We start from the raw sequence: 24,726 nt of genomic DNA on the forward strand, positions 1-24,726 counted from the left end.
GATGCAGAGCGCATCACCGCAGCCTCAGCCAATCAGAGCGCGGAGGCACACAACGGGCTGCGACGCACTGCTGCTACCCAACACAATAAAGCCCAGACTATTATAAGCATATAGAGCCACGTCACTCTATAGGCTGTAAGGTCCAGTTTGGGCAGGTGAAGCGCTGGACTGTGATCACAGTGCACAACAAACAGTTCAGCCCTTAGTTTTGTTTTGTCACAATTGAAAGAAAACTTGTAAAACGTGTTAACTTAATGTGCAGTGACGACCTGGTGAGACATGTAAAATGCTTAAACATTAATTAGACTATCAGCGTTAATATTGACATAATAAACACGCTTTTTTTTGTTTGGTTGTTTGTTTGATTGTAAGTCAAAAAGTACTCCATTACACATGTCAATCCTCCTGCATTCAAACAGTCTCTTGAATAAAAGCAGAGAAACTTTATAAGCAGTGCACACTTTAAAGCAACATTAAATACATCATATGGGTTTTTACTACATCTGATATCATACAGTTTCTATTAGTGTATAGTAAGTGTGTTAATAACAAGTTAAAAAAATATGAGAGGCAAAGTTCATGTTACATTTTTCTTCAATGATTATAAACTGTGTCAGCAATAAACCGTTTATGATAGCAATACAGTGCTCTGGTTACTTTACTCCTGAAAGAGTCTGTGTGTTGATATTGATGATGTTGTCCATTCATCCTACCGTTTATCAAGAGATATTGATACAGACTTCAATGGTAAAACATGGATGAACAAGTGAGCAGTGACCTCACAAGATGAAGGAGAGAGCAGAGACACAATGGATCTGAGTGATCCTGGAACACACATTCAAATCTGATAGAAGGCCTTGGGCGACATCCTGTGGTCAGGGAAAGCATTGCGCAAACAAATATAATCAGGTATCCATGTACTGTACATGATATGAAGCTCCTGTGCACTAAGTTACAGGTTTAAAGTGAAACTCTCGCCAAAATGCAACCTAGGCGTTTTTGTGAATGTATATGAGTAAAAGAGGCACTTTTAAGATTTACCGTATTTTTGTTTTCAGGTCAAACTCATTTTCAATGGGAGTGCATGGGGCAAATTAGTGCTAGCATCAAAATCGCCATTTTTAAAACACTAAGAAGGCTCAACACAGCATAAAAATTTGCTTGTAGAATCACCAGCGCCTCTACACATGAACACAAACATTGAGGACATTGTTTGTGTGCACAGAGTTTACTAAAAAGAGAGTTTTTGGACAACTCACATTAGCAGATGTTTCTTCCGCCTGCAGCCATCCCGCCAAAGTGTCAATCTCCGAATGCGAAATAACATGGAGGAGAGTTAAGGTGGACCGCTCCTAAAGCTTGGTTCCATATAAATGCACGGATAATTCATTGTTTTGTTGTTAGCCAAAAAGAATATTGACCCTTAAGTTGAAAAAGGAGCCTCATGTAAGATACTAAAATCAAAAGCCGATATTGAATGGATAGTGGAAGACAGGAGGTCCACCTTAACTCTCCTCCATGTTACCTCGCATTAGGATATAGATACTTCTGGGCTGCCATGACAACTGGGAGCAGAATAAGCTACTGCTAACATGAGTTGTTCAAAAATCTTGTTTTTAGTAAACTCTGTGTACACAAACAATATTCTCAATGCTCGTATTCATGTGTAGAGACACTGGTGATACTACGAGCAAAGTTTCATGTTGTGTCGAGCCTTCTTAGTGTTTTAAAAATAGTGATTTTGATGCTAGCGCTCATTTGCCCCAAGCACTCCCATTGAAAATGAGTTTGACTGGAAAACAAAAATATGGTAAATCTTAAAAGTGCCTCTTATGTCGTAATTATGCTTTTACACGAAGGTTTGACTCATACATTCACAAAAAAGCCTAGGTTGTATTTTGGCGAGAGTTTCACTTTAATGTTGAAGATACCTTACAGTTTATGTCAAACTGCAGATTGATAAGGAATCATTAAACTAAGCAGTTAAGCAGCTAAGTGTTTAGCCCTCAGCATCAACTCTTCCTATCATACAAGACTGTCCACCTGCCACTTTTTCAGACACTGGGGTGGATTTGGATCAGCAGTAAGGCTACAGTAAGACCCGTCCACACAGTTTGAGTATCGTTGCTGGCTTCATGGTTCTTGTGCATGTCGCCTACACGTGTAAGCCACACTGTGTGGCAGCGATAGCGTCAGATAAGTGATCCACTTTCTTCAACGCGTGGCTGGAGGTGGAGGATTTGCTCATCCAGCCGCAGCGCGCGGCGCCCTGTTCCTCTGGGTACGGCTGTTATGGCAACCATAAACAACCTGTGGGAGCATGCAGCGAGCGAGCGAGCGAGTCTGCACACGGTCACCTGGGAGGTGTGTATATTCATTGTTTTAACACGAAATGACATTTTTGTTTGAGGTGTATTTAAGGGACAGTTCCCATGCATGTGTGTGTCATAGATGATACACAGAGTGGTGAGTCCGTAAATCCACGGCCATTTCTCGTGTGTAGCCTTGTGTTGTTTCCACACCATAACCTAAATGTTTTTATTACATTTTTTGCGCATGCGCATGTACTGTTTTTCTGTCCGCGTGCGTGTCTTTGCGCACATGGGTATGTCATTGAGAAGCTATGACAGCCTCAGTCAGCTCTGTCCAGATTTAGATGCATGCTTGACCCAGTTTACATCCTTCAGTAGCTACACATGATCTATCTATCTATCTATCTATCTATCTATCTATCTATCTATCTATCTATCTATCTATCTATCTATCTATCTGTCTATCTGTCTGTCTGTCTGTCCTTTCTCCCACAGAACTGAACACAGTTTGTATATGAGCTGAAGAGAGAATTAGATATAAGTAACAATGCAACAAATGCCAGGTGAGTGGATAGACATCTGCATAATAAATACACGCACACACACACACACACACACACACACACACACACACACACACACACACACACACACACACTCAATTTATATTGAAATCTGATCAAGCGATATGTCTCAGTGTTACAGTCCACAGTGGCTCCAGCAGTGGAGGGGAGGTTGCGGCACAGTGTGCCAAGCCTGCCGGCGATCAAGCCAGACAGGCTAAAAACAGCCAAGGTTCTGGTGGAGAAAGCGCTGAAGGTGATGATGAGTACAAGCCTTTGCTTATTCATCCACTGTCCTCCCATGTGGTAACTTACTGTTTGAACCTGTCTGTCTCTCCTCCACTCATTGTCAGTCGAGGAAAGTGTTTTCAGTGCAGGGACCCTATCCTGTGATCCGTGCCGCCTTATGGGCCAGAGGGTGGGTGGAACGTCGCCTGCCCCGTCCTGTCCAGAGAGCATCTCATTGCCATGGCGATGAGGATGAGGATGGTGGTGATGGTGAGACAACGGGTTCTTAAGAGGATAAAGTCCAAAGAGCTTCCAGATGTTGAGTGGAGTGTTCAGGCCAAAAACACTGAATTCTCACTTGTTTCAAAGCCCACACTGTAAAATCTGTGTAGGTAAAGCAACTTGAAAAAAAGAACTGAGGAAACAGTCAAGGAGAGTATGTGATATTCTGACTTGACTGTCAAAGCTAAAAGTGCGGGGGGTGGGGGTGGGGGGTAGTGTAAACGTAATTGGAGCACGAGTTAAAAGGATCTTTTTACAACACTACAGACCCCTACCCATCTAACACACAACAGCGTTCATGCTCACACACACACACACACAGTTTCCTTGTCTCTTTACAGAGAGAGTGGATGAAGGCGAGAAAGAGGAGAACCTTGATGACATGTATGACCTCATGGTAAGACAAAGTGATCAGACATGACACTGACAACTTGTGCAGTCAGTGAGCAACTGAATGTGCTGTCACTGTTGCTTTCACTTCACTTTTCCTCAACCGTTTCTAGTCTCGGCTGGTGCGAAATGAAACAACGCATTTCTACTGGACGACACGTCGGGATGACATAGGCGGTCGCTCCCTGCGGCATGACCAGATGATTAATCACTATGCAAATGCTGGATCATTCACCACCAAGGTCTCTTCTTTTAAAGAGTGCCTAATGATTGACCTGCTAGAACACAAGTTGCTCAACTACGCTAATGTGTATATATCGGCTTCTTTCAGGTTGGGCTCTGCTTGAACCTGCGTAACCTCCAGTGGTTTGATACAGCAGATCCTGACGCCTTCTTCCCAAGATGCTACAGGCTCGGGGCAGAGGATGAAAAGCAGGCATTCATAGGTCTGCTGTATGAATCTTTTGACCAAACCTGTTTTTTTTTTATCAAAGATGACAGAGGAAGAAGTATAATGATCACATCTGGATAAGAATTTTGTGTAAATGTGGTTTATAAGTGAACTTGTTATATCCACTGCCTTAGTTTTCTTGTTTGTTTTATTTTACAATTTAAGAAATTAAATCATGGTCTGTTCTATTTTCCATGACATTGAAGAGGATTTCAGGAGGACAGCATGCACCAGTCTGCTGCAGCATGTGGTTGAGACAAGTAGATGGAGGAGAGACGGAGTGGAGGGTGAGGAAGCCAAAAAACTGTGTCCCTGATGGTAACAGATGAAATATGAAGGAAAGACGAACCTTTGACGTTTATGACCAGGCTATGATATAAGTGTGACAGGGAGAATGTAACACATTCGATGATACCCATCTTATTTTCTCTCTACAGAGCTGGATAAAGTGGAGCATCAGTTTGTTGGTCCAGGAATGATCGACATCGCTTTACACGTGTGTCAAGAGTTTCTCAGTGTTTTAGAGCACGGGGACATTGATGTGACTGTAGAAACACCCCCCTCAGTGGAGGAACGGCAGTGGGAAGAGTTTCTGCAAGACTATTACAGAGTTGTGCAGTAAGTATCTTTTCTGTGAGCTTCCAAGCTATGCTAAAACAATCCCTCTTTGTTCAAATTTACCTGCAGTACAGCTAGACCAAGTCAGCTTATCTAAGGCTTACCATGCAGGATTTGTCAAACAATTCAAAGTTCAAAGTGCTCTTACAGAGAGCACAGAAGAAAGCCGTAGTGGTTTAACAAGTTAAGTGAACGAAGAGAAGAATGGTGTTAGTGAGAACAAAACAGTGAATCACGGAAATACCTTGCGTGTGTATCTAAGCACCACCCTCGCTCAAACAGACATTTAGACCTTCAACTCTTCATGACAAACCTGACCTTGCATTGCTATCAGGTGGGGGTACACAAGTGTAATGAGATCTTATTAAGTGAAGCATTACGTATAGTAGGCCTATGTATATGTCTTTAAATAGATTTTCTTAATACTATCTCAAGTTCATGTTAGGACTTAGGTTTGGGTTAAATATAGTGCGAGTCAGGTTTAGGTCGGGTCACTACAATGATACACCATGTTCCAGTTCTACACTGCTGTACATAAAAATCCAACAAAATATATCATGATGATACCACATGCTAATATTTGTAGTGCACTGTTTGGCAGTTGGTATACAGGACATTGATACGATATTGAAATAAACAGGTATGCAAACAGATGTGATTGTGCCACACCTGCAGGACACTGCAGACCATTTTAAATTGAAAAAAAAAAAAAAAAAAGCCGATAAAAAGTTGTCATTTTTTTTTTTTTTAACTGCTCAGTGAATATGCTGTATGGTCCTTCATTTTCCTTTCAGCCGTGAATAGCTGAACGTTTGACTCGGGTACATTCACATAAAGACTCTAAGTTGCATTTTGGCGAGAGTTTCACTTTAATAAACCTAATCTTTGAGTGTGATGTTTGTGTGCAGTGAAGGTGCATTGATCAGGGGTAGCAGTGTGTTTGTGGAGCGCTGCCAGGCCATGTTAATCAGACTGCAGGAGGTTTGCCCTCAGCTGGACACAGATGGACTGAATAACATCTGGATCATTAAACCAGGTGCCAAGTCAAGAGGACGAGGTGAGTCCTTTAATTGAAATAATGAAACGATCATATTGATATAATACTCGAATGTATTCATCTTTAAATTAATCTCTATTTTGTCTATACACTGAGTACTGAAACAATATGAAATTTGCTGTTTTGTGTTTAAATGTTGGGTGTGGGTGTCAGTACCTAGAAATACCTCTGAGTTTCATTATGATGAGAAGGACTGGTAGCCATCGGAAAAAAATAATCTGTCCCAGTCAACGCTGCAGTTTTGCTTGTTTGTTTAAGATAGTTTGCAGTTTGCAAGTGCTTTTTGTCTTTTCCATGTCACATCAACCCACCAGGTATCATGTGTATGGATCGCCTGGATGCGATTTTGGCACTCGTGGACAGCGACAGAGCCCTGACCAAGGAGAGTAAGTGGGTGGTTCAGAAATACCTGGAACGTCCTCTGTTGATCCACGGCACAAAGTTTGACCTCCGTCAGTGGTTCCTCGTCACAGACTGGAATCCTCTCACGGTCTGGTTCTACAGAGAGTGCTACCTGAGGTTCTCCACTCAGCCCTACTCAACAAAAACTCTGCACAGGTCAGACAAAAGATACAAACTAACTACAGTGTACGCCTGTGTTTGAATCTTGTATCTCGAGTGCCTTGTTGGGGGATTGTTTTATCAAAGACCACTCTCATTCTATTCAACGCACGTTTCACATGCTTCTGTATTTGTCTCAGCTCAGTCCACCTCTGCAACAACTCCATCCAGAAGCACTTCCAGCCAGCCCATGACCGCCATCCCGGAGTGCCTGAGGACAACATGTGGTCCTGCTCTCAGTTCAGAGCTTTTCTGCAGCAGCAGGGCCGTGGGGCAGAGTGGGAGTCAGTGGTGGTCTCGGGTATGCAGCAGGCGGTGGTCCGTGCCCTCCAGACAGCCCAGGACCTGGTCGAGCCACGTAAGGCAAGCTTTGAGCTCTACGGAGCTGACTTTATGCTAGGCAGAGATTTGAGGCCGTGGCTTCTGGAAATCAATGCCAGTCCGACTATGGCCTGTTCCACCGCTGTCACTGCTCGCCTCTGCCCCGCCGTGCAGCTGGACACACTGAGGGTTGTGCTCGACCGACGGACTGATGCGAGCGCTTACACAGGAGGCTTCCAGCTAATCTACAAACAGGTTGGATATCTTCACACAGCATGCCTAGAGGCAAAATGAGTTCTTCTCCAAGGGATTTCCCCTGAAAAACAGATGCTAAAGCAAATGTTTATTTTGTTTGTGTTTTAATTTATCCCCCTTCCAGGCTGCAGTTGAAGTTCCTCAGTATGTGGGAGTCAACCTGCTGGTAGAGGGAGCCCCCTTAAGGAGATCCAGACCTCCTCTTCATAGACAAACTGTGTTTTCTAACCCATCTCTCACCATCCAGTTTCCTTCAGACCAGTCATCTTCACAAGACAACGAAACGTCACGTAAACCATCACGTCAGAATCCCTCCACAGTCTCTTTTCATGTTTCAGGCAAGGAGAACCGAGCTGTGGGAGAGAAAAAGAGGCAGCTCACGTCAACATCTCCTAAGAGGGAAAGCGAGGGCAGAACAGAAGTTAGGTCCTGTGTTCGCAAGTCTTGTCGCAGTCTGGCATCTGAACAGACTCTGGCAACACACGCTGAACCTCAGAGGAAAGCACGACGCTTTGGTATGAGCCTCGGTGCCAACGGGGTGACTCTGGTCCCACGGAGCCTTTCCTTTGCCCCCAGCCCCCCTCCCAGCACATCACATTGTAAATCTATGCCCAGCACAGGCCATAGGTCACACGTCTCCAGATCCTTTCTTCCCCCGACGGCTTTTGAGCCGCAACACAGGACTTCTACTGGGGTCTTTCCTTCACTCCGGGGTCCCCTTCCCTCCCTGGAGGTCTTTAGCTTACGACCAAACATTGTGGTGGGAACCATTGCCTGTCGGAACCCAAACGTTTCCTCTCATCCGAGCATCCCCAGGCATCAGTTTTCCTCTGTTCTCAAAGGCAGAATGTGGCCAAACACAAAGGAGGAACATAGACAGTAGTGGTGTCCACTGTCGAGAAGATTACAGCATGGGAGGTTTCGTCAGCCACAACATTGTTATTCATTTCTATTTTAACATGCTGAAGGCTAATGAGCAACATATTGCCCTCTCATATAAGTGGTTGAACATGCTATGTGTACACTATGTATGTGATTGTAGTCAATTTGTCCAATGAGAAAATTGTGGTCAAGTCGGTTGTGTGTCCTGATTTTTTTTGGACTGAGGTTGCCCATGGGTGTTACTGATTACCACTTTAATTACCAACATTCCAGTTTGAATATTTTATCATCATTATTTTTTTCATAACTTTACATTGATTTAGCTGACACTATTGAGACACACAATATTCACATACAGTAGGAGCTATAAATATGAAAGAGTAAAATTTCATTTGTTTCAGTGTTAAATTTTATCATCTTTAGCTGACTAGAATCTGAATATAGGTTTAAGTTTTAGGATGATTTTGATAAATGTACGAGCAATCAATATCCTGTTGGAATTAATCTGTGTTAAAATAATCAAACAAATACAATTAATTAAAATAAACAATGTAATAGTGAAAGGATCCCTGGTTTCATGTTTTGCAGAATTATAATCAGCTTTATTTTGACATTATGCCAAATCACCAGCAGGTGGCAGTAAAGGTCCACTGACCTTACTGCAAGTAAATGCCAAAGACTTTCAGGAGGGGTGCTCAAATGTAGAAGAATTGGCAGTCCTTATCCAGATGTTGGCACATCTTCAGCAACACCTAAACCAGGTGCTGCTGAAGTTTGGTCTTACATAAACAAGTGGAAATGTAAAAGTTGCTTGTTAAACTGAACATGTTTTGGAAACACAACTCAGGCATAGTCCAGGCTAAAGAAAGGGCTGAGCACCGCCTGGCTAACAGACCCCCTGAATGATTTAGACACAGTCAAAAGACACATTTTTGAACAGATGATTCGATTTTTTGTTATCAGTTTTTTTTGAGAGGAGTAAATATGTCTGTATGTTTTCCTGAGCTAGACTGGTAAACAACTGAAATTGGCAAACTGAAAGAGAATTCTTACGGCGGCGTTTTGCTCTTAATTGGTCAGATTGACAGGAATAGAAACAGACAGGAAACAGTGAGGGAGGAGGAGATGGGTGAGACATGCAACAAAGGTCAGGCTGGTGATGTGGTATGCGTCTTAACCACAAGGTTTCCAGGACCCAGCCACAGAGATGAGTGCTGGCGGAAATTATTTAAGCATAGAAAAATGTTAAACTGGCTGAAATAATGCGCATCAGCTACATCTCCACAGTCAGCTTGCAAGTGGAATCTCATGACAAGCAGTAACACATGGAGCTCCTCCTTAAACAAATGAATGGAAATGAACTTAAAGATAATCTGTTAAGGAGGAACCAGTGACATTTAGGGTGCGGGTCACAGACTTTAGACCTCAGTTTGTACAAACAGAGCAGATATGGAATGGATCAACACTGCCAGCTCTGAGAAGAGCCCTGACCTAACCAGCTCTGAGAAGATAGTGGACACTTTAATGATATGTGAACACGTTGACGTCTGAGGCACAAATAAAGCTTGATTATTGCACTATGCATGTTTTGACCTAACTCTGGTCCTTGCAGGAAGTATTGAGATCTTTTTTTTATTATAGGTGTGCTATGTAGTGTTAGGGAAGACATTTTGATCAGAGGAATACGATTCATTAATTCAATTTCATGACTCATAAAGCAGAATCAACAAACTGTCATCATAGGACAACATAATTTCAAACTGTATTTACTGGGTTTATACTTGCAGGAGCCTTCAAAGGAGCCATCTTTCTAGCTTCAAACTGCATTCTGGGGATGTTAATCCCCTCTGAGGACAGCTTGTTTATTTAATACAAATGTCAGGGTTTGTACTATCGACTTATCAATTATTCTTAATATTATTATTAGTTATCTTTATGAGTTCGAATTTCTTTTCCAAAACTACATAATGCACCTTGAAATCTATCTCTAAATTTAAAAAACACTTTAATGCAGGTTTGAAGTCTTTCATTCAGAATCTTAGCCAGCAAAAGGACGTAAGCACAATCAATAAACGTTACTAGAAGTATAAGAGCAGAGTTAGCACTCATTACGCAGCCAAAATGGGCTCTTCAGTAGTTACATGGCAATGATTAGGTTTATTATTGGCGCACCCCATGATAACATCATCAATAAATGGACAATAGATTAAACTTAAGTTTATAGTTGTTTCATTATAAGCAAACTCTGAAATACTTTTTAAGCCATTTATTAAGCTGTTTTCTTTTTTGTATAGCCTCAGCTGATGTTTGTAAAGTTAAGTAAATGGGAAGGTTTGGGGAGAAACTAAATACATGTAACATGAACAGAATAATCAGATTACAGATACACTGAGTAAAAAAAGTTATTATTAATAGGATTACAATTTTAAAATAAAGGATGATACCACTCATTCTTTTCTCTAGTTTTTATTTGCATCTGGTGTGGAATCCAAAAGTGATGGAAAATACTGACTAAATTGTTCAACGGGTGATTAGTTTATGAGTTACTGTTTTGGATTTTGGATTTTAAAGTGACCCTGCAAACCTTGTAAATAAATACTGTATGTATATATATACTGTGTACTGTTACCACTAAATGTATACATTTGATACCACTAGCTGGTTTAATACTCTGTGTACCAATGCATTTCATATAATCATTATAAGCCTTTTTAGGTCTTTATTGCAGAGTTACAAAAACAAATCATTAAATAAACTATATAATAAAATTCAGGAACTCAATTAAAGTACACATACCTAAAAACTGTACTTAAATACAGTACTCGAGTAAATGTACTTAACAGTGAATCACACAGCCAACTCCTGCTCAACACAGTGCAGATGGATCCAGATTTTTTTCCTCGGGAGATTAACTGAAACTGTTTACACTCGTGTGTGTTCACTTGTTGTTGTATTGGTAGGCACAGACGGTTCACCAGCAGGAGAGGCTGGCTACAGATCTGCCATTACATAAGTGTTCCCGGTGACATGAGCGTTGTGACGCTGTAAAAGAGCTAAAAACTGAACGGGCTGCATTTCACTGCTACAACTCGCTCCTCCTCCTTCATAAACACACAGTCAAAGCCATTTTCCACGGGAAAAAAATACTTTATTTAATACACTTATATAATGTATATCAACATTTATAGACAAAATATGTACATCAAACATCTTTCATGTAGGTCCCAAAATATAAAATCTCAAGTACCTCTTTCTATACAAAACTAGTCTTCTGGTAAAACTTTTACATTCACTTCTCTCCACCTCGCTCCTTTGACTCCAGTATTCATACGCAAGTACAGAGAATAAACGTCTGAGCTTTAATCAGCTTTTCACAAGGCAACAGCAAGAACAAACACCAGGTTTGACTTGAGCAGAAACAGATGTTGAGTATGCAGACCAGGTCCAGCACAGTGCTACAGTATGTACACAGTTTCTGAGTACAATTGTCCGCACTCTTGTCCACCTTCTGTGTCTCCGGACGGACAGAGTGCGAGAACAGGTATCAAAAATAGAAATGTACAAGAAGTCTATGAACAATAATTACAGAAAAATCCATCTAAGCTGTCTGTTTGTTAATGAAAAACGAGACTTCTCATTCAGTGTGGTCGTGTGGTGGCCCATTCCTTCATCCCTTCATCGGGTGTACCCTTACTCTTGTCTGTACACGCTGAGGAGACCCTTGTGTTTAATGGTGCCAGTCATCATAGTGTCTGGTTCGATGGGTATTTTCAGTGATGGCAAAGGTGACCTACAGGACATAGGCGACAAACTTGGGTGATTCATAACCGCTAACATCTGAGGCAAGTACAAAGATGGCGTGTCTCTATTGCAACAGCTACAACGTGAGATGCATCAGTGTCATCTGCATTTAGACTTTAACAGCAGCGTCTAAAACTTCCTTTACATTCAAGTGTGTGTGTGTGTGGGTGTGTGTTTGTTGGGCAGGTCCGGTTTTATATGATACATTTGCACTGAGTAATACCACTGAACATTCAACTAGAGCTTTGCATCGTCCCAGTGTGGATGGATGCTGCTCTCCTCTCCATCTCCTCTTGATCATTTCTACAAGTTCTGTTGTTTGATGTTTTGACCTCAAGGTGGAGGAACCGAGGATACGGGATGGATGACGGAACCAGTTCATGTTTCTCATTCCGACTACTGTCTCTGCTCCATCTTTGTCTCATCTCTCAGTCTTTGGTTTCCAGGTTGAGGGGTGGTACCTGCTTTAGTGCCTGAAGGAGGGCGGGGGAGTCCATGGGGGTTTGAGATATGGCTGGGGCTGGAGAGCCTCCCCTGGGAGACATCACTAGCTGAGGTGGCGGCGGTCTTTCGCTGGACATGGTGGGTGAGGAGCCTCCCATGCCTGGGTACAGCATGGGCACGGCGCCGGGGTACCAGCATTTCTCTAGCATGGGCAGGTAGGCTGCAGCAGAAGGTGGAATGAGGTAGAAAGGCATGCAGAGAGGATGTGGAGGAGGAGGAGGTGGATGGTTGGGGGAGACGCTCATGTAGCTACCATAACCGCTGGAGGACGATGATGATTCTCCACCTGAGAGCAGTTCATCCTCAGACGACTCCACCCGGGGTCGCTTGTGGCGCGGCTCATCGTCCTCCCTCTTGATGCCGGAGCTCTGCCTCTCGCCCAGCGCCCGCTTCAGCTGGCTCTCCTGACCGTAGTAATCTGGGCGCCCCTGCTGCGCCCCGGACTCCGTCTTCTCCAGCTCCCCACCATAGCCGCTGTCTGTGTCCGTATCACTGCCGCTCTGCTCGCTGCTCGGCGGGGCGTACGCCCGCTGGATGACAGGCACGCAGTTCCTCCCGTAGCCCTCGCTGGGTTTAGGGGGTAAGCTGGTGGGGATCTCCTTGTGAGGCTGGTGCTGGTGGTAGGAGGGGATCTCCTCGGCTGGAGGGCTGAGAGGGGTGCGGGGTCGGCTCGGATTTTGCAGGACCTCTGCGGCCAACTTGTGCAGGTGGTTGATGACGTGGGACGGCGCGAAGTCTCCCTCAGTCTCGTGACTGGCTAGATACTGAAGAATCTCCTTGGCACACACGTGGAAGCCAGAGCGGAACATCTCCTCCGACTTCTCCTGGCTGACGGCGGGCTGCTCTGTAAACACGACAAGACACAACACAGGTCAGAAATTTGACGTGGGCGACTCTTAACCTCTTCCCCGGCAGCTAGAGCTATTTTTAAAAGTCACTTGTTTGCCTGTGGCTCTGCACAATCCTGTCATTGTGTATTCATCTCGGCCATTTGCATTCCGTCAAACAAAACCACCCTGTCTGCCCCCCGCACGTTTATGCATTTGTGGCTTGATCTGCGGCTCACCGATTTGCATGCCGTTCTGGAGGGCGAGGATCTTCTGCTGCTGCTGCTCCAGGTGAGAGGTGAGGGCTTTCACATGCTTGAGCGTCAGCTCCAAAACCACAGCCTTCTCCAGATGGCCCAGAGTCTGTAGGAAACACACACAGTCAGCACATCCTCTCCTCTTATATAACACACAGACTCAGCTTTAGCACATCCCATCACCACAGCAGGACAGCAGGGACCATGAGGGCAACAATTATCTATGAGAGATATAATATCCTGTCTGGAATATGAATTACATCACTTGTTTTTTTTCATGAATTCAAGTGATTTTTTTCGACACGCGGCAGAGGACACCTCCTCTCCAGCAGGAGCTGCCATGACTTGCTGACGCACTCAGCTCATGTGATGTAATACCCCTGAACAGCCACTCGATGGTGCATGCCACTCAACACACAGTGAATCCCATCATCCCTCCCTCCCTTCCCCTTCCCTTCCTCCCAGCTCCAACATGAACTCACCGTGAGTTTCAGGTGCTCCGGTAATAAATCTTTCAGCTGAGCGATGCACTCGTTTATCCGGTCGCGCCTCTTCTTCTCAATCAGCCTGTGAGGCAGCTTGTAGGTCTCCTGCAAACAACGAAACAGCAACTGTTGGGTTAATTCAGCCGAGCTCTTTAGGATCCCAGCGATAGGGAGGACTCCAGGAGTTATGTCATAGCAAATTGGGTCAACCATTTATGGCAGTGGAGGACTACCGCCAGTCTGATTCCTCACCGCGCCTTAATAAAAAAGCTCTAACGGTGATAAGTTATAACAGGGAGAGAAATGGAAACTGACCTTGCTCTCCTCTCCTCTTTTCATTCCTCGCCTGGGTTTATAAACATACATCGGGAAATCCATCCTGGAGGAAAAAAAAGAGAGAGAAGGGAGAGAATAACAGTGAGCTTTGTGAAAAAGAAATACAGAGCGGTTAGTAGAACAAGTGCGTTTGAGGAAGAGAGCTGGTGAGAGCTGTTTTTCTTTTTTTCCCCCCCTTAAAGTCGAACTTACCCCTGCACGTCTGTCAGGTCCGCCTGGTGTTTGGACAGAGGAGGTGGTTGCGCGCTTGGAATTCGCTCCATTCTCTCTCTCTCTCTTCTTCTTCTTTTTTTCCCCCTCAAAAAAACTCCAAATACGCAGTCAAAGTCAAAGTAGAGGTACTTTTTTCCCCCAGTGCAGTCACATACAATTACGCACGGATTTACGCGCAAAAAGTTGTCAAGCAGCAGTTAGTGATATGCACTAAAATGCTTCCAGAAATCTGTCACTCTTATAAAGTCTTGTCTCGTCGTCGTTGCGGTTTTAAGTAAGTCCCTGCGATTCTCCACGCCGTCTCGTCCCGCCGCTTGAAGGAAGACAACCCTCTTGGTGGCGCGTTGGGAAAGTAGGGGAGGACAGAGCGACGAGTTAAATAAACCCTCTGACTCTCCGCTCAGCCTGACCTACCTCTGTCACATGAGGCTCACGTGTTAAACGGCGCTGTATCCTCGGCGGAGGGACGGCCCACTTTCGGCCGATAAGCAGCCTCAGTGGGCGGGAGGAGGCTGACGTCAGAGCGGGGGGGGCGGCGCCAGTCGGATCCCGTGTACCACCATGCTGAAGTGTATGGAAACAAGGCTGAGCTCCACACGGCTCAGGGAACGTGCTGGCAGAGAGGGACCCGTGCAGCAGCTCAGCAGGCCCGGGGCACGAGAGGCGTGTGGGCACTGTACCCACCGCCCAGACAGGGGACATATCAACAGTTGGCACAATTAAAATACTACATCTGACAATGCTGCGCATAAAGTCCTGCTCGGCTGTTAAATTAGTACCATTTAATGAGCTCTGTATTAAGAGAGGTATTAAGACAGGGTTTATTGACTGATTTTAGTATTTGTTTTATTCACAACATTTCTAACATGTTTTATTTGCAAAAGCAGCTTCTCAACTCTAATTAATTTGCCACTGAGTAGTTAGTATTCACAAAGAACATGATGATAGAGAATAATAATAATGATAATAATAATAATAATAATAATAACAACAACAACAACAACAACAACAACAACAACAACAACAATAATAATAATAATAATAATAATAATAATAATAATAATAATAATAATAATAAACAACAATGCACAGCCATCGTGAGTTACGACCAGGAGGCAGGTGAGCTCCATTATCGACAGTGCGGGGCACGGCGGGAGCACCACGTGCACCTGTGCGTGGATGAGTACGAGGAGTCCGTGTTTGTTGTCATGGGGCGGGTGCAGCCTGTCACGTTGATCCCCTCATGGCCCCGGGAAGCCTGCTGAGCGCGCAGGGCACATCCAGCACACGGCAGCTGCACCTGTCTGCTGCAGGCGAATCGCACAGATCACACCAGCACATCCGTCTGTCATGCTAATTTTCACCGGATTATTGTTATTATTTTATTTTTCTTTACAGCAAACAATAAAGGCTGCTCGTTGCAAATTGCATTTAAATCCTCTTAGTGAAAAAACATCTCTAGTAACCCTGGGCTATGGTTAAAATCTAAAAATAAAGAGCATAAAGGCACACATTCCCATTATTCTTCAGTGTTTATACATACAAAACACAAGAGGGTTTGATTGTGTCCAAACAAATTAAAAACAGGAGGACATTACCACCCAGTGAGACAGCCTAATAAGCTATAATCAAAGATAATCACCCTAATACACCAACAGTATGTAGATGTCAGGCGTAAACAGGAAGTGTGGCTTCATTTCACAATCAGTGTGCAAGACCATGAATGTCTTTCATCATCCCTATTAAAATCTAGAATTTGTTCCTCTGACAGTTAAAGTCAGTGTGGATTAATGACCTCTTTATGGTGAAAGAATGAAGGAGGCTTTCAAAGCTGTAAGCAATTAAAGTCATCACAGTGAGAATTATGATGTGATTGCAGAAAAGCGGTAACATATTATCGTCCCTCCAGCTCATTTTGTTTTTCTGTTTGACCACGAGTCTCTCAGGATTTTTGCATGGAAATCACATTTAGCGAAATAACTGCTTGTTATGTGCTTTTGGAGACAATTTATTGATTTTTCAAGATAGGAACAGAAAAACCAGTCTGGCAAGTCAGATGTAACTCACAAGGCACCACAGACGCTTCAATAAGGCAACTTTCCTGGCACATGTTGGATATGTTTTGTTTTGATTTTTTTTTTTAAAATAAAAACAAAACAATAATTTAATCTAAAAACCTTGTTTCACTTTAAATATTTTTGTGCTAAATGTTGAGATCACTGTAAAGTTTCCACATTCCAGATTATAAAAAAAAATTCTAGTCAATTGAAATTTAGTTTATAGTTTTATAATGGTTATCCAAATCCTGTTTAAAGATTAACTACACAATATTTAACTTTTTTTAAAAATAAAAATCAGTTGCAACTTTACATGTACTTAATAAATGTTTCATGAAGCATACATTTATGAATGATGGCAATTAAAAGGGGTTAATATATATTGTATTCAAAGGTTTATTTGGATGTTTCGCCCTTATGATAATATAGGAGATAGTCCAAATTAACTATCTGTCTAAAAATGTTTTAAAAATCAAATATATTTAAAAAAATGAAAAAAGTTCCAGAACAAATCTTTAATGAACAGCTTTTTCTCAGTTTCAGCAAAGTGGCCTCAGTCACACCAACAAGTAAGAGTTCCTACAGACTCTCATCACCTCACTACATCAGATCCTTCAAGGAAAGGTTTCTGCAGAGAATCCCTTGAGTTCAGTAAATTAAATAAAGACTGGACGGACAAGAGGACTCAGTAATTACAAAATGACCACAACACAGGTCACAGGCACAGAACCCAGCTTTAATTAAATAACAGTGATGGGAAGCCCCTTGAAGATAATCAAGGTAAGTGTAACTAAATTTAACACTAAATTTGATTTCTTAAAATCCTGACAAGGGCTCCTTTATTTGCTTGAGAACCCTGTGACATTCTTGGAAAGTATTGTGGGAAATCAGCTTTAAACTCTTGTTTTCATCAGAAAGCAAAAGTGTTGAGATGTTTGCTGATAAAATGTACTATTGGACACAAGCTGGTGACAAAATGTCCTACACTATATTTATAATGTATGTCAGTCTTCAGAAAATCTAAATAAAGGGCAGTTCTACAGTTTTTAAATGTTTTTGGTCCTTGTGTGCTGTGATTAAACCCATCTGCGTGCTCACCATGCTAACATGACTCTTCATGCAGCGTGGTTAGTAGATAGGGGCACTTCCTCATTCGTAGAGGATCACAGATAACATTTTCAGCATTCATCTACCAAATGTACTTCTCTGTGAGGCTATTCATTCATCTGATGGCAGCACTTCACAGGAATAACATACCTGAGTTATCAACAAATAAGCAATTTCACAGATGATAAGATTCACTTCGGGAAAAATGCCCAAAACCTCATTACCTTAAGTCTCACTAACACGGCTGCTGATGTAGATGCTTTTTAGTAAGATGTAAGATCATTTGTACACACTTGTTTATTTAAATAGAGTCCAAGAATGGAATGTACAATTCAGACACAAACCAGCTATTAGTATAAAAGTTCAGTTTGGTCAAGCAGCACTCCAAATGACATTTATTAGCCCACCCCCCCCAAACACACACACATCCAGTGAAACACTCATTCTCTTGTGGATCTTTTACAACGTGACCAACCAAAACTAACAATCATTTATGTGCTACAGAAAATACATCAGTGCTTTAAGAGTAAATGAAAGAAAGGAAGATTAAATAATTCAGTGCAGAGAAGAGTACTAAATCTCACGTTTTCTCCCAAAATCCTACATGTGATCCATATCACCACTATTATTAAGCACAAGATGGAACTGGCTTCAGGGCGAAGCAGTCACACGATTAGCCTTGAAGGTTTTTATGTGGTTCACTATTCAAAACAAGAGTTAGAGGAAAGGTTCAAACAGGTTCATAATATTTCTCTTGACAACATGTTTGTATGTCAAGGAATGAGTAGAACCTTCATTTGAGATTGCAAAAAGTTGTGAAAGTGATAAGAAAACTCTGCAAATGTGCGGTGACCTCTTCAGGATTGTTTACAAATGTCATTTTAAATAATACATATTCAAATATAAAAAGCAAATACCAGTTCCCAAAAATAGTTAATTCTCATTTAGACATTGCATATCAAGTCTTCCTATTGCTGTCAGACAAAAGGAAAAAATACATTATAGAATGTGTCGTAGAGTTCAAACAAACCTTCTGATCCACATGTGACCTGAGTTTGCTGGTGCAACACTGAGGATTAAGACCTCGATCCAAGGCCACTTGAGAGGAGTGCTCCCCCAGGAACAATGGCTGAACTTTGGCATGCGGTTAGTGTGGAACAATGCAGAACGCATTCAGGGTTTATAGAGCTGAAGTCAGTGTTTTCATCTCCTAAACCTACGGGCCTGGCTTCTCAGGTCCCGAGGCACTTGGTGCACACCCCACCCACACGGACACATCCACACTCCAGACCATGAGTAACGTACTCAGATAACTTCCACTTCACACACGCACTCAGAAGCACACACACGTTTTAGATACACTTATCGTAGGAGTGTTTGGTGAAGTATACAGTCAGACACTGACCTACATACATACTGGAGACAGACACATTTTTGTGCATCCTCCTGTCTGACATGTGGTGCACAGTCAGGAGTGCTCAGGCACTAGTAAAACTGGGCCCCCCTTGGGACCTCAGGCAGGCTGCTGGGGATTGATGTTCATGTGAGGGGGATGACCAAGAAGGCCAATTCGCTGCTTCTGCTTCCTCTGCTCTGTCATCTGCACAGGGAAATAATAAAGAACATCAGCTATCACCTTTGTAATCTGGCAGAAGCATTGCGCACCGCACCCTGTGGAGGAGGCGCTTGTGGCAGGGCTTTTGGGCACGTGCTGAAGCATGCCACCTAGCAAAAATGGGTTCAAACAGCTCAGGATTTTGAGTGCATTTATGTTGTGTCTGAATAGTCAGAAAATGAGCTACCAACAGGAAAAATTCACGAGCCGGAACTCAAAATCTAGAAGTAGCAGAAAAATGGCAGATGAAAATCACTGTTTTGCTACACATTAGATGCTGTATCCATGTGGAGTGAACCAGATTACTTTCAACAGTTATTTATGATCATTAACCCTGATAACAAGTCATGTAAAGTAATATTGTATTGGTTTTAGAGAATGTACCGGTGCCTGGGACACACAAAGATTCAAAATTCAAACAACTATCAACATGTTGTTAAAACGCTCTGAAAAAAAGACATGTTGTGGTTTTCAGCAGGTGTTATTCTTGACACCTTTCAGTCTGGCACATAAGCCTCTGTAAAACCACAACTTTATATTTTTATACTTCCTTCCCTTGTTCTGGCCGTAGAAGATATAGTTTGGTTAATAAGTGAACCTGAAGCTGAGTTCACAGTCCTGATTTTCCTGATGTGATGGACTGGATCTCGCTGACAAAAATGCATCAGATCAGAGGCAACTCAGAGCTTGCTACCATGTGCTACAATTGCTGTGTGCCTAATGTTCAAAGCTTTAGCTTCCTGGATATGTGGCAAAAGTGTGGTTCTTAATATTGACATAGTAAACATATACTAAATGTAAAGAATGTGGTCTTTTATAAAGTGTGCACAAACAGCAGAAATATGCTAATATAGGTATTAGCCTCGGCCAAACTGTAAGCAACCGATCCCCAACAACTTTTCTCATGTTATGGTTACTAAAAGAATATGTTTACATGCTTTAATGCGCCAAGAACACAGGAGTTTTCTCATACTGTTCACTGTCTGAAATGCTTTGTTTTAGCTCCTGTCTCTTTAAAGGGATATTCCAGTGTAAATTTAATCCATGGTCTAACACACCGTGACACAGAGATCAAGTTTGCAGACCGCTAGTTTACGTAGTTTTAGAAACCTCAGAAAAGACCGCACAATAACAATACACTGCAGTCTATGCCTCCAACAAGAAACCGCCATCAGACCATGGATTAAATTTACGCTGGAATATCCCTTTAAGTGGAGGCAAAGTAAAATGAAATCTACAAAACGTCACACCACATACCTGCTCCTTGAGCTCAGTCAGCTGTCCAGACAGGTTGGCTACCAGCCTCATGGTGGACTCCAGCTTCTCCTGGAGGTTCCTGATTTCATTCTGCTCCCCCTCCGCATCGCTGCTCACCAGTGACATGGCGCGCATCCTTGGGAACCAGTCCAAATTGTGCTCCTGTGGTTGAACAAGAACACTTATTAATGTACTTTCACTATGTGTTTTTAAAGCTGGAGACAGGTAAGTTGTTGATTCTAACAGGAAACTGCTCCTGTTTGGCATTCAAGACATGACTTCAAAACAGCCTGTTCTTTTGAAGGAAATAGCAGGTATTAATGCTCCAGGAGTAACAATGGAGAGTGAATGATGTCAGACTGAGCTATAAAGGTGGAAATCCCTATGAACCTGCCGATGATTCCTTATCATGCTTTGATCTGTCTCGTTCAACTGACTTCCTGTTTGTGTGCACAAGTCTGTTTGTCTCATTAAATGAGTATAACCGGCATGTCTGTCAGTTGAGATTAGAAAAGAGGAACACATTACTGTACTGAGGTGTTTGAGACAGGCCAATACATGTTTACAAGTCTGACTCCAGAGCAAATGACCTGTGGTTACTACAGCAAATATGTGACACAACGGGAAACACCCATCACGCCGCTCAGTTGTTTCAGGATCGCTGCACTTTGTAGAATCTACGAAAGCTGCCAAGACACAAGCCAGTTTCACAGAAAGTCTCTGTAATGACGAAGGACAAAATACTAAATAAGTCGTTTAGCAGTGCGGTGACTCAGTGGAGCAGACGCTCATTTTTCTGCAGAAAAACATGTCTTTAATCCCGTATATTCCCCGTAGACGTCAACAATATGGCTGCTCCTGATTACATGCAGCATGTGGATCACTATTACCCCAAGGCAGCGTTGGCTAATACAAAATGTAACCCACTAACTAGAAGAAAACAGAAGTAGGCCTGCACTATCACGTGCGAAGCGGTGGATGTGTGTTTTAAGGCTGTGCTGGCGCTACTTGTTTACCTTGATCATCTCAGCCACATAGCTCTCGGGGCCGGTGTATTCGGTGGAATCTTTCACTTTCACCAGCACGATGAAGAACAGGTAGTGCCACATGTTGTGCTCCTCTTTGATGTGCTCCTCGAAAGTCACCGTCTTGTTGTCGAACTTGTCCCTCTCCAGGCCTGTAGAGGGGAAAGAACACACATTATTGGAGTCAGTCAGAGTCACAGTATGTTCAGAAAAAAAAAAGTGGGAAGGGGACGAGAAAAAGTAACACTGGGAAGAACAAGCGTCTGTAGCTGTAACTTCACTTGGTAAACCAGTCTTCAGGTTGATATGTCCTGTAATATCAGTAAATATACTGTGCATACCAAAAATGTAATGGAAGTAACATTTAATTTTGTGCATAGCATCCACAATGACTCATACAAAGAAAACAGAGGAGCAGATGAAAGACTAGTGGTAACAAAAAGCAGAATACAGACGTTTAAACGCAACTAAAACAAGTCAATCCACCCAAAATTGCAGGTTAAAGCTCCTGAGGATTAAGAATCACCCATTACAGGCTGTCAGAGTGCTGAGTGTCGTGTCCATGAAAGAGATGAAACAGCACGTTTTTTGTTATCGCTGCACCTTGCAGACAGTAATAACAATAGGTGAAAAACAAAAAAAAAACAGAAGTTCTCTTTGGGGATTTTCTAGGTGGATTTGACAAACTATCAGCTGAAGGGAGCTTGTTGGCTTCACACCTTCAAAGTGAAATCTTACAAACACGCAATTCCACTGACACGTTTTTTTTTCTTCTTCACAACTTTAAGGTTTCCTGTAAAACAGACTCCAATCAATTTGATTCAACATGATTTTATGGTCTATACAACAAGCTACCTTGTCATGTGGATTGGAGAAAAGTGTCAGTGCAATTTCAGTCTTGAAATAGAGAAAATTTGAGAACATTTTGAGAATTTTTTCATGTTGATTTTAAGATTATAATTTGTTTTTGTTGTTGTGTTTATGGAAGCTAATGCAGATCCTGATAAGTCAATTTAATATATATAACCCAAAACCACAAACCACGTAGCCTTTATACAATCCAATAAATAGAGCGAGGAAGAAAGAAAGATTTTTCTGGACCGACTTTGCTCCCTGAAGCCTGATTCATCACTTGATGAGTCCCACTTGAAAGAAAATATCTATTTTCATTGATCTTTTCCTTTCATGTCTTTTTGCTTGAGACTTTACGTATGTTGTGGACACACCTATATTTTTCTGGTATAGTCACTTTGGCAGGTGGAGTATAGCATGTCGTTACCATGGAGACGATTGAAACCTTTATGCCAAGGCATAAATTGAAAAAGCCGCGTGGCTCCTCAGTATCTATCAAGTGACAATATCAGTAGCGTCACTCAAACTACCATAAAACAGGCTTAAGAATAAGTATTCAGGTATATTCAAATATCCAATTAGTTGTTTTAAAACATTAACTTTGAATGCTTAAAAATATATAAATATATCTGCTTGTATATTAATGGTAAAGGGGTGAGCAGTAATATAACAGCCAGGGATCAAACCATGCGGGGCCTGACTTAAACAAGCAGGGGCTGCCTCTATATTTAGAGCCATGTTATGGAGCACCTACAGCTATGTGAAAAGTAAGCCCGGGATTACTTTTAGAACTACATCCAACAGTGCTCTTGAGAGGACCTTTAAAATATTTAGTCAACAACTTCCTCTTTCCCTTTTCTCTGCACAAGATGGAGAGCGAGGTTGTGAAGTAGAGCCTGATTCCCTTCAGCTACAGGTGAAAATCAGCCAACCTGCACAGGAAGTTCACAATGTAAATCAATCATCGGCAAGAGACCCAATGATCCAAAAGACGAAAACGAGATTAAGAGAAAGATCGATGTCTTATAAAACCGAGCTGGAGGATGGGGAGCCACTTAAGCCTGTGGAGGTCAGCTCCTAATCTCCGCATCTCCTGTTCCCTTGCGGTGCTTCTGGAAACCATAGAGACGGCAGCTCCCCCTGTGGCCTGGCCTTCTTTAACATGAGTGAGTCAGAGCCGATGGCTGGCTGGGTGACATAATACTGTTCTCGTTCCATATGCTTACTACTTGTCCTCACTGCCTGACCCAACATACGCAGGCACACGCACATGTTCGCATACGGCATGGCCTGCTGGCCTCTCACACACACACACACACACACACACACGTACTGTCAAGTGGCACACACACTCAGCAGTGGACTTATTTAAGCACTCAAACATATGTAATGTACATATAAGGGAATGCAGATGAGGCTCCACAGAGCGGGGCGCCGTGTGGGTAATCAGTGAAGTAGCACAAAACATATGTTATGAAAATTAAGTTTGTGAGTGGGAGAAAATGTGTGTGCGTGTGAGACAGACTTGAAGTATGGAGGCGAGCAGAGCAGTGGCAGGAAGCTCTCATGACTCAGCCTTCTTTGGAACGACAGCAAACTGAAAAAAAGGGGGGGGGAGACTGCAATGAACTGCAGACACCCTCAGACATACTTACCAGGAACCACAAACACACTATGAAATCAAACGTTTCTCAGAGGGGAATTTGGGAATTAACCAAGTGGCATGAGACGGACTGCAGGAGAATACTAATGACGCACAGCGTTTTGAAACACACCTTCTGTACCGGGCCCGCAGGCTGACCTTACGATTAGAGAAGTAACCCTGTCAATGGAGTCAGAGGTTTGATTCCCCTGGAAATACTTGTTGGCAGAGTTGGCTGTGCAGCATACAATAGTCATACATAGATTCATCAACAGGTTCATTGGTAACAACATCGATAGTATCGTGATCTGGTTTAAAAAGGAGGCGTCCACAAAAGGCAAACAAGGATGTGGTGAGAATAACCACTTTGTGAGACACATGACTGGATATGGGAAATTACTCCACGGACTCAGCAGCACCTCGTAGAACTGCTTTTGTTTATGTTTTACACAGTGTCCCAACTTTCCAGGAAAACGTACACAAACATTCAGTGCTAGCTGAAGCTTGTCGTCCACGAGCTCCTTATTTTGTCTGAAGAACAACTGAAAAACACGAAAGCTGCGTGTGCTCACATTAACCCAAACCTAAACCTGTAACCTAAACACGTTTGTCTCTTTCCTAGGAGGCCGGGGACTGTACTGATATTGCAACTTTATCATGATGAGACTTTGTATCGTCTTACATTTTGAATATCATTAAATCATCACAAAGCATAAATGTTGTCTTTTCCTGGTTTTAAAGGCGTTACAGTAAAGTGAAGCAATTTACTGTGCTTACTACGTACAGACCAGTAAGGTACCTCGTATGTATTGTACCGGGCCTTTGAGG

The 24,726-nt window shown here is 42.6% G+C and overlaps 3 protein-coding genes across 7 annotated transcripts in view; 1 reads left to right on the plus strand and 2 right to left on the minus strand.

Moving 5' to 3' along the window:
• The first annotated feature begins 2,072 nt into the window (after positions 1-2,072).
• ttll3 (tubulin tyrosine ligase-like family, member 3) lies at positions 2,073-8,641 on the plus strand. Its single transcript, XM_037099602.1, is given in 14 exon segments — positions 2,073-2,364; positions 2,808-2,875; positions 3,010-3,131; positions 3,229-3,373; positions 3,727-3,782; positions 3,889-4,017; positions 4,107-4,221; positions 4,433-4,513; positions 4,664-4,844; positions 5,753-5,901; positions 6,216-6,459; positions 6,603-7,038; positions 7,163-7,859; positions 7,862-8,641. Coding segments are annotated over 13 exon segments (2,424 nt in total). The 5' UTR covers positions 2,073-2,364; positions 2,808-2,859; the 3' UTR covers positions 7,915-8,641.
• Positions 8,642-11,046: 2,405 nt separating this feature from the next.
• Positions 11,047-14,770, minus strand: LOC119021714 (class E basic helix-loop-helix protein 40-like). Its single transcript, XM_037102181.1, has 5 exons — positions 14,323-14,770; positions 14,110-14,173; positions 13,792-13,899; positions 13,292-13,415; positions 11,047-13,069 (listed from the first exon to the last, which is right to left on the minus strand). Exons 1-5 carry the CDS (start codon positions 14,391-14,393, stop codon positions 12,150-12,152), a joined length of 1,287 nt encoding a protein of 428 aa, XP_036958076.1. The 5' UTR covers positions 14,394-14,770; the 3' UTR covers positions 11,047-12,149.
• A 3,016-nt stretch (positions 14,771-17,786) lies between these two features.
• Positions 17,787-24,726, minus strand: part of LOC119020522 (inositol 1,4,5-trisphosphate receptor type 1) — a 78,131-nt gene continuing 71,191 nt past the window's right edge. For all 5 annotated transcript variants that reach the window (XM_037099881.1, XM_037099880.1, XM_037099879.1 and 2 more), the window contains 3 exons: positions 21,396-21,556; positions 20,380-20,541; positions 17,787-19,107 (listed from right to left, as the gene is read on the minus strand). In XM_037099881.1, coding sequence (XP_036955776.1) covers positions 19,021-19,107; positions 20,380-20,541; positions 21,396-21,556 — 410 coding nt within the window. In that variant the 3' untranslated portion in view covers positions 17,787-19,020. The remainder of the gene's footprint in view (positions 19,108-20,379; positions 20,542-21,395; positions 21,557-24,726) is intronic.

Source organism: Acanthopagrus latus, chromosome 6 (genome assembly GCF_904848185.1).
Source record: "Acanthopagrus latus isolate v.2019 chromosome 6, fAcaLat1.1, whole genome shotgun sequence".
NCBI classification, from domain to species: Eukaryota; Metazoa; Chordata; class Actinopteri; order Spariformes; family Sparidae; genus Acanthopagrus; species Acanthopagrus latus.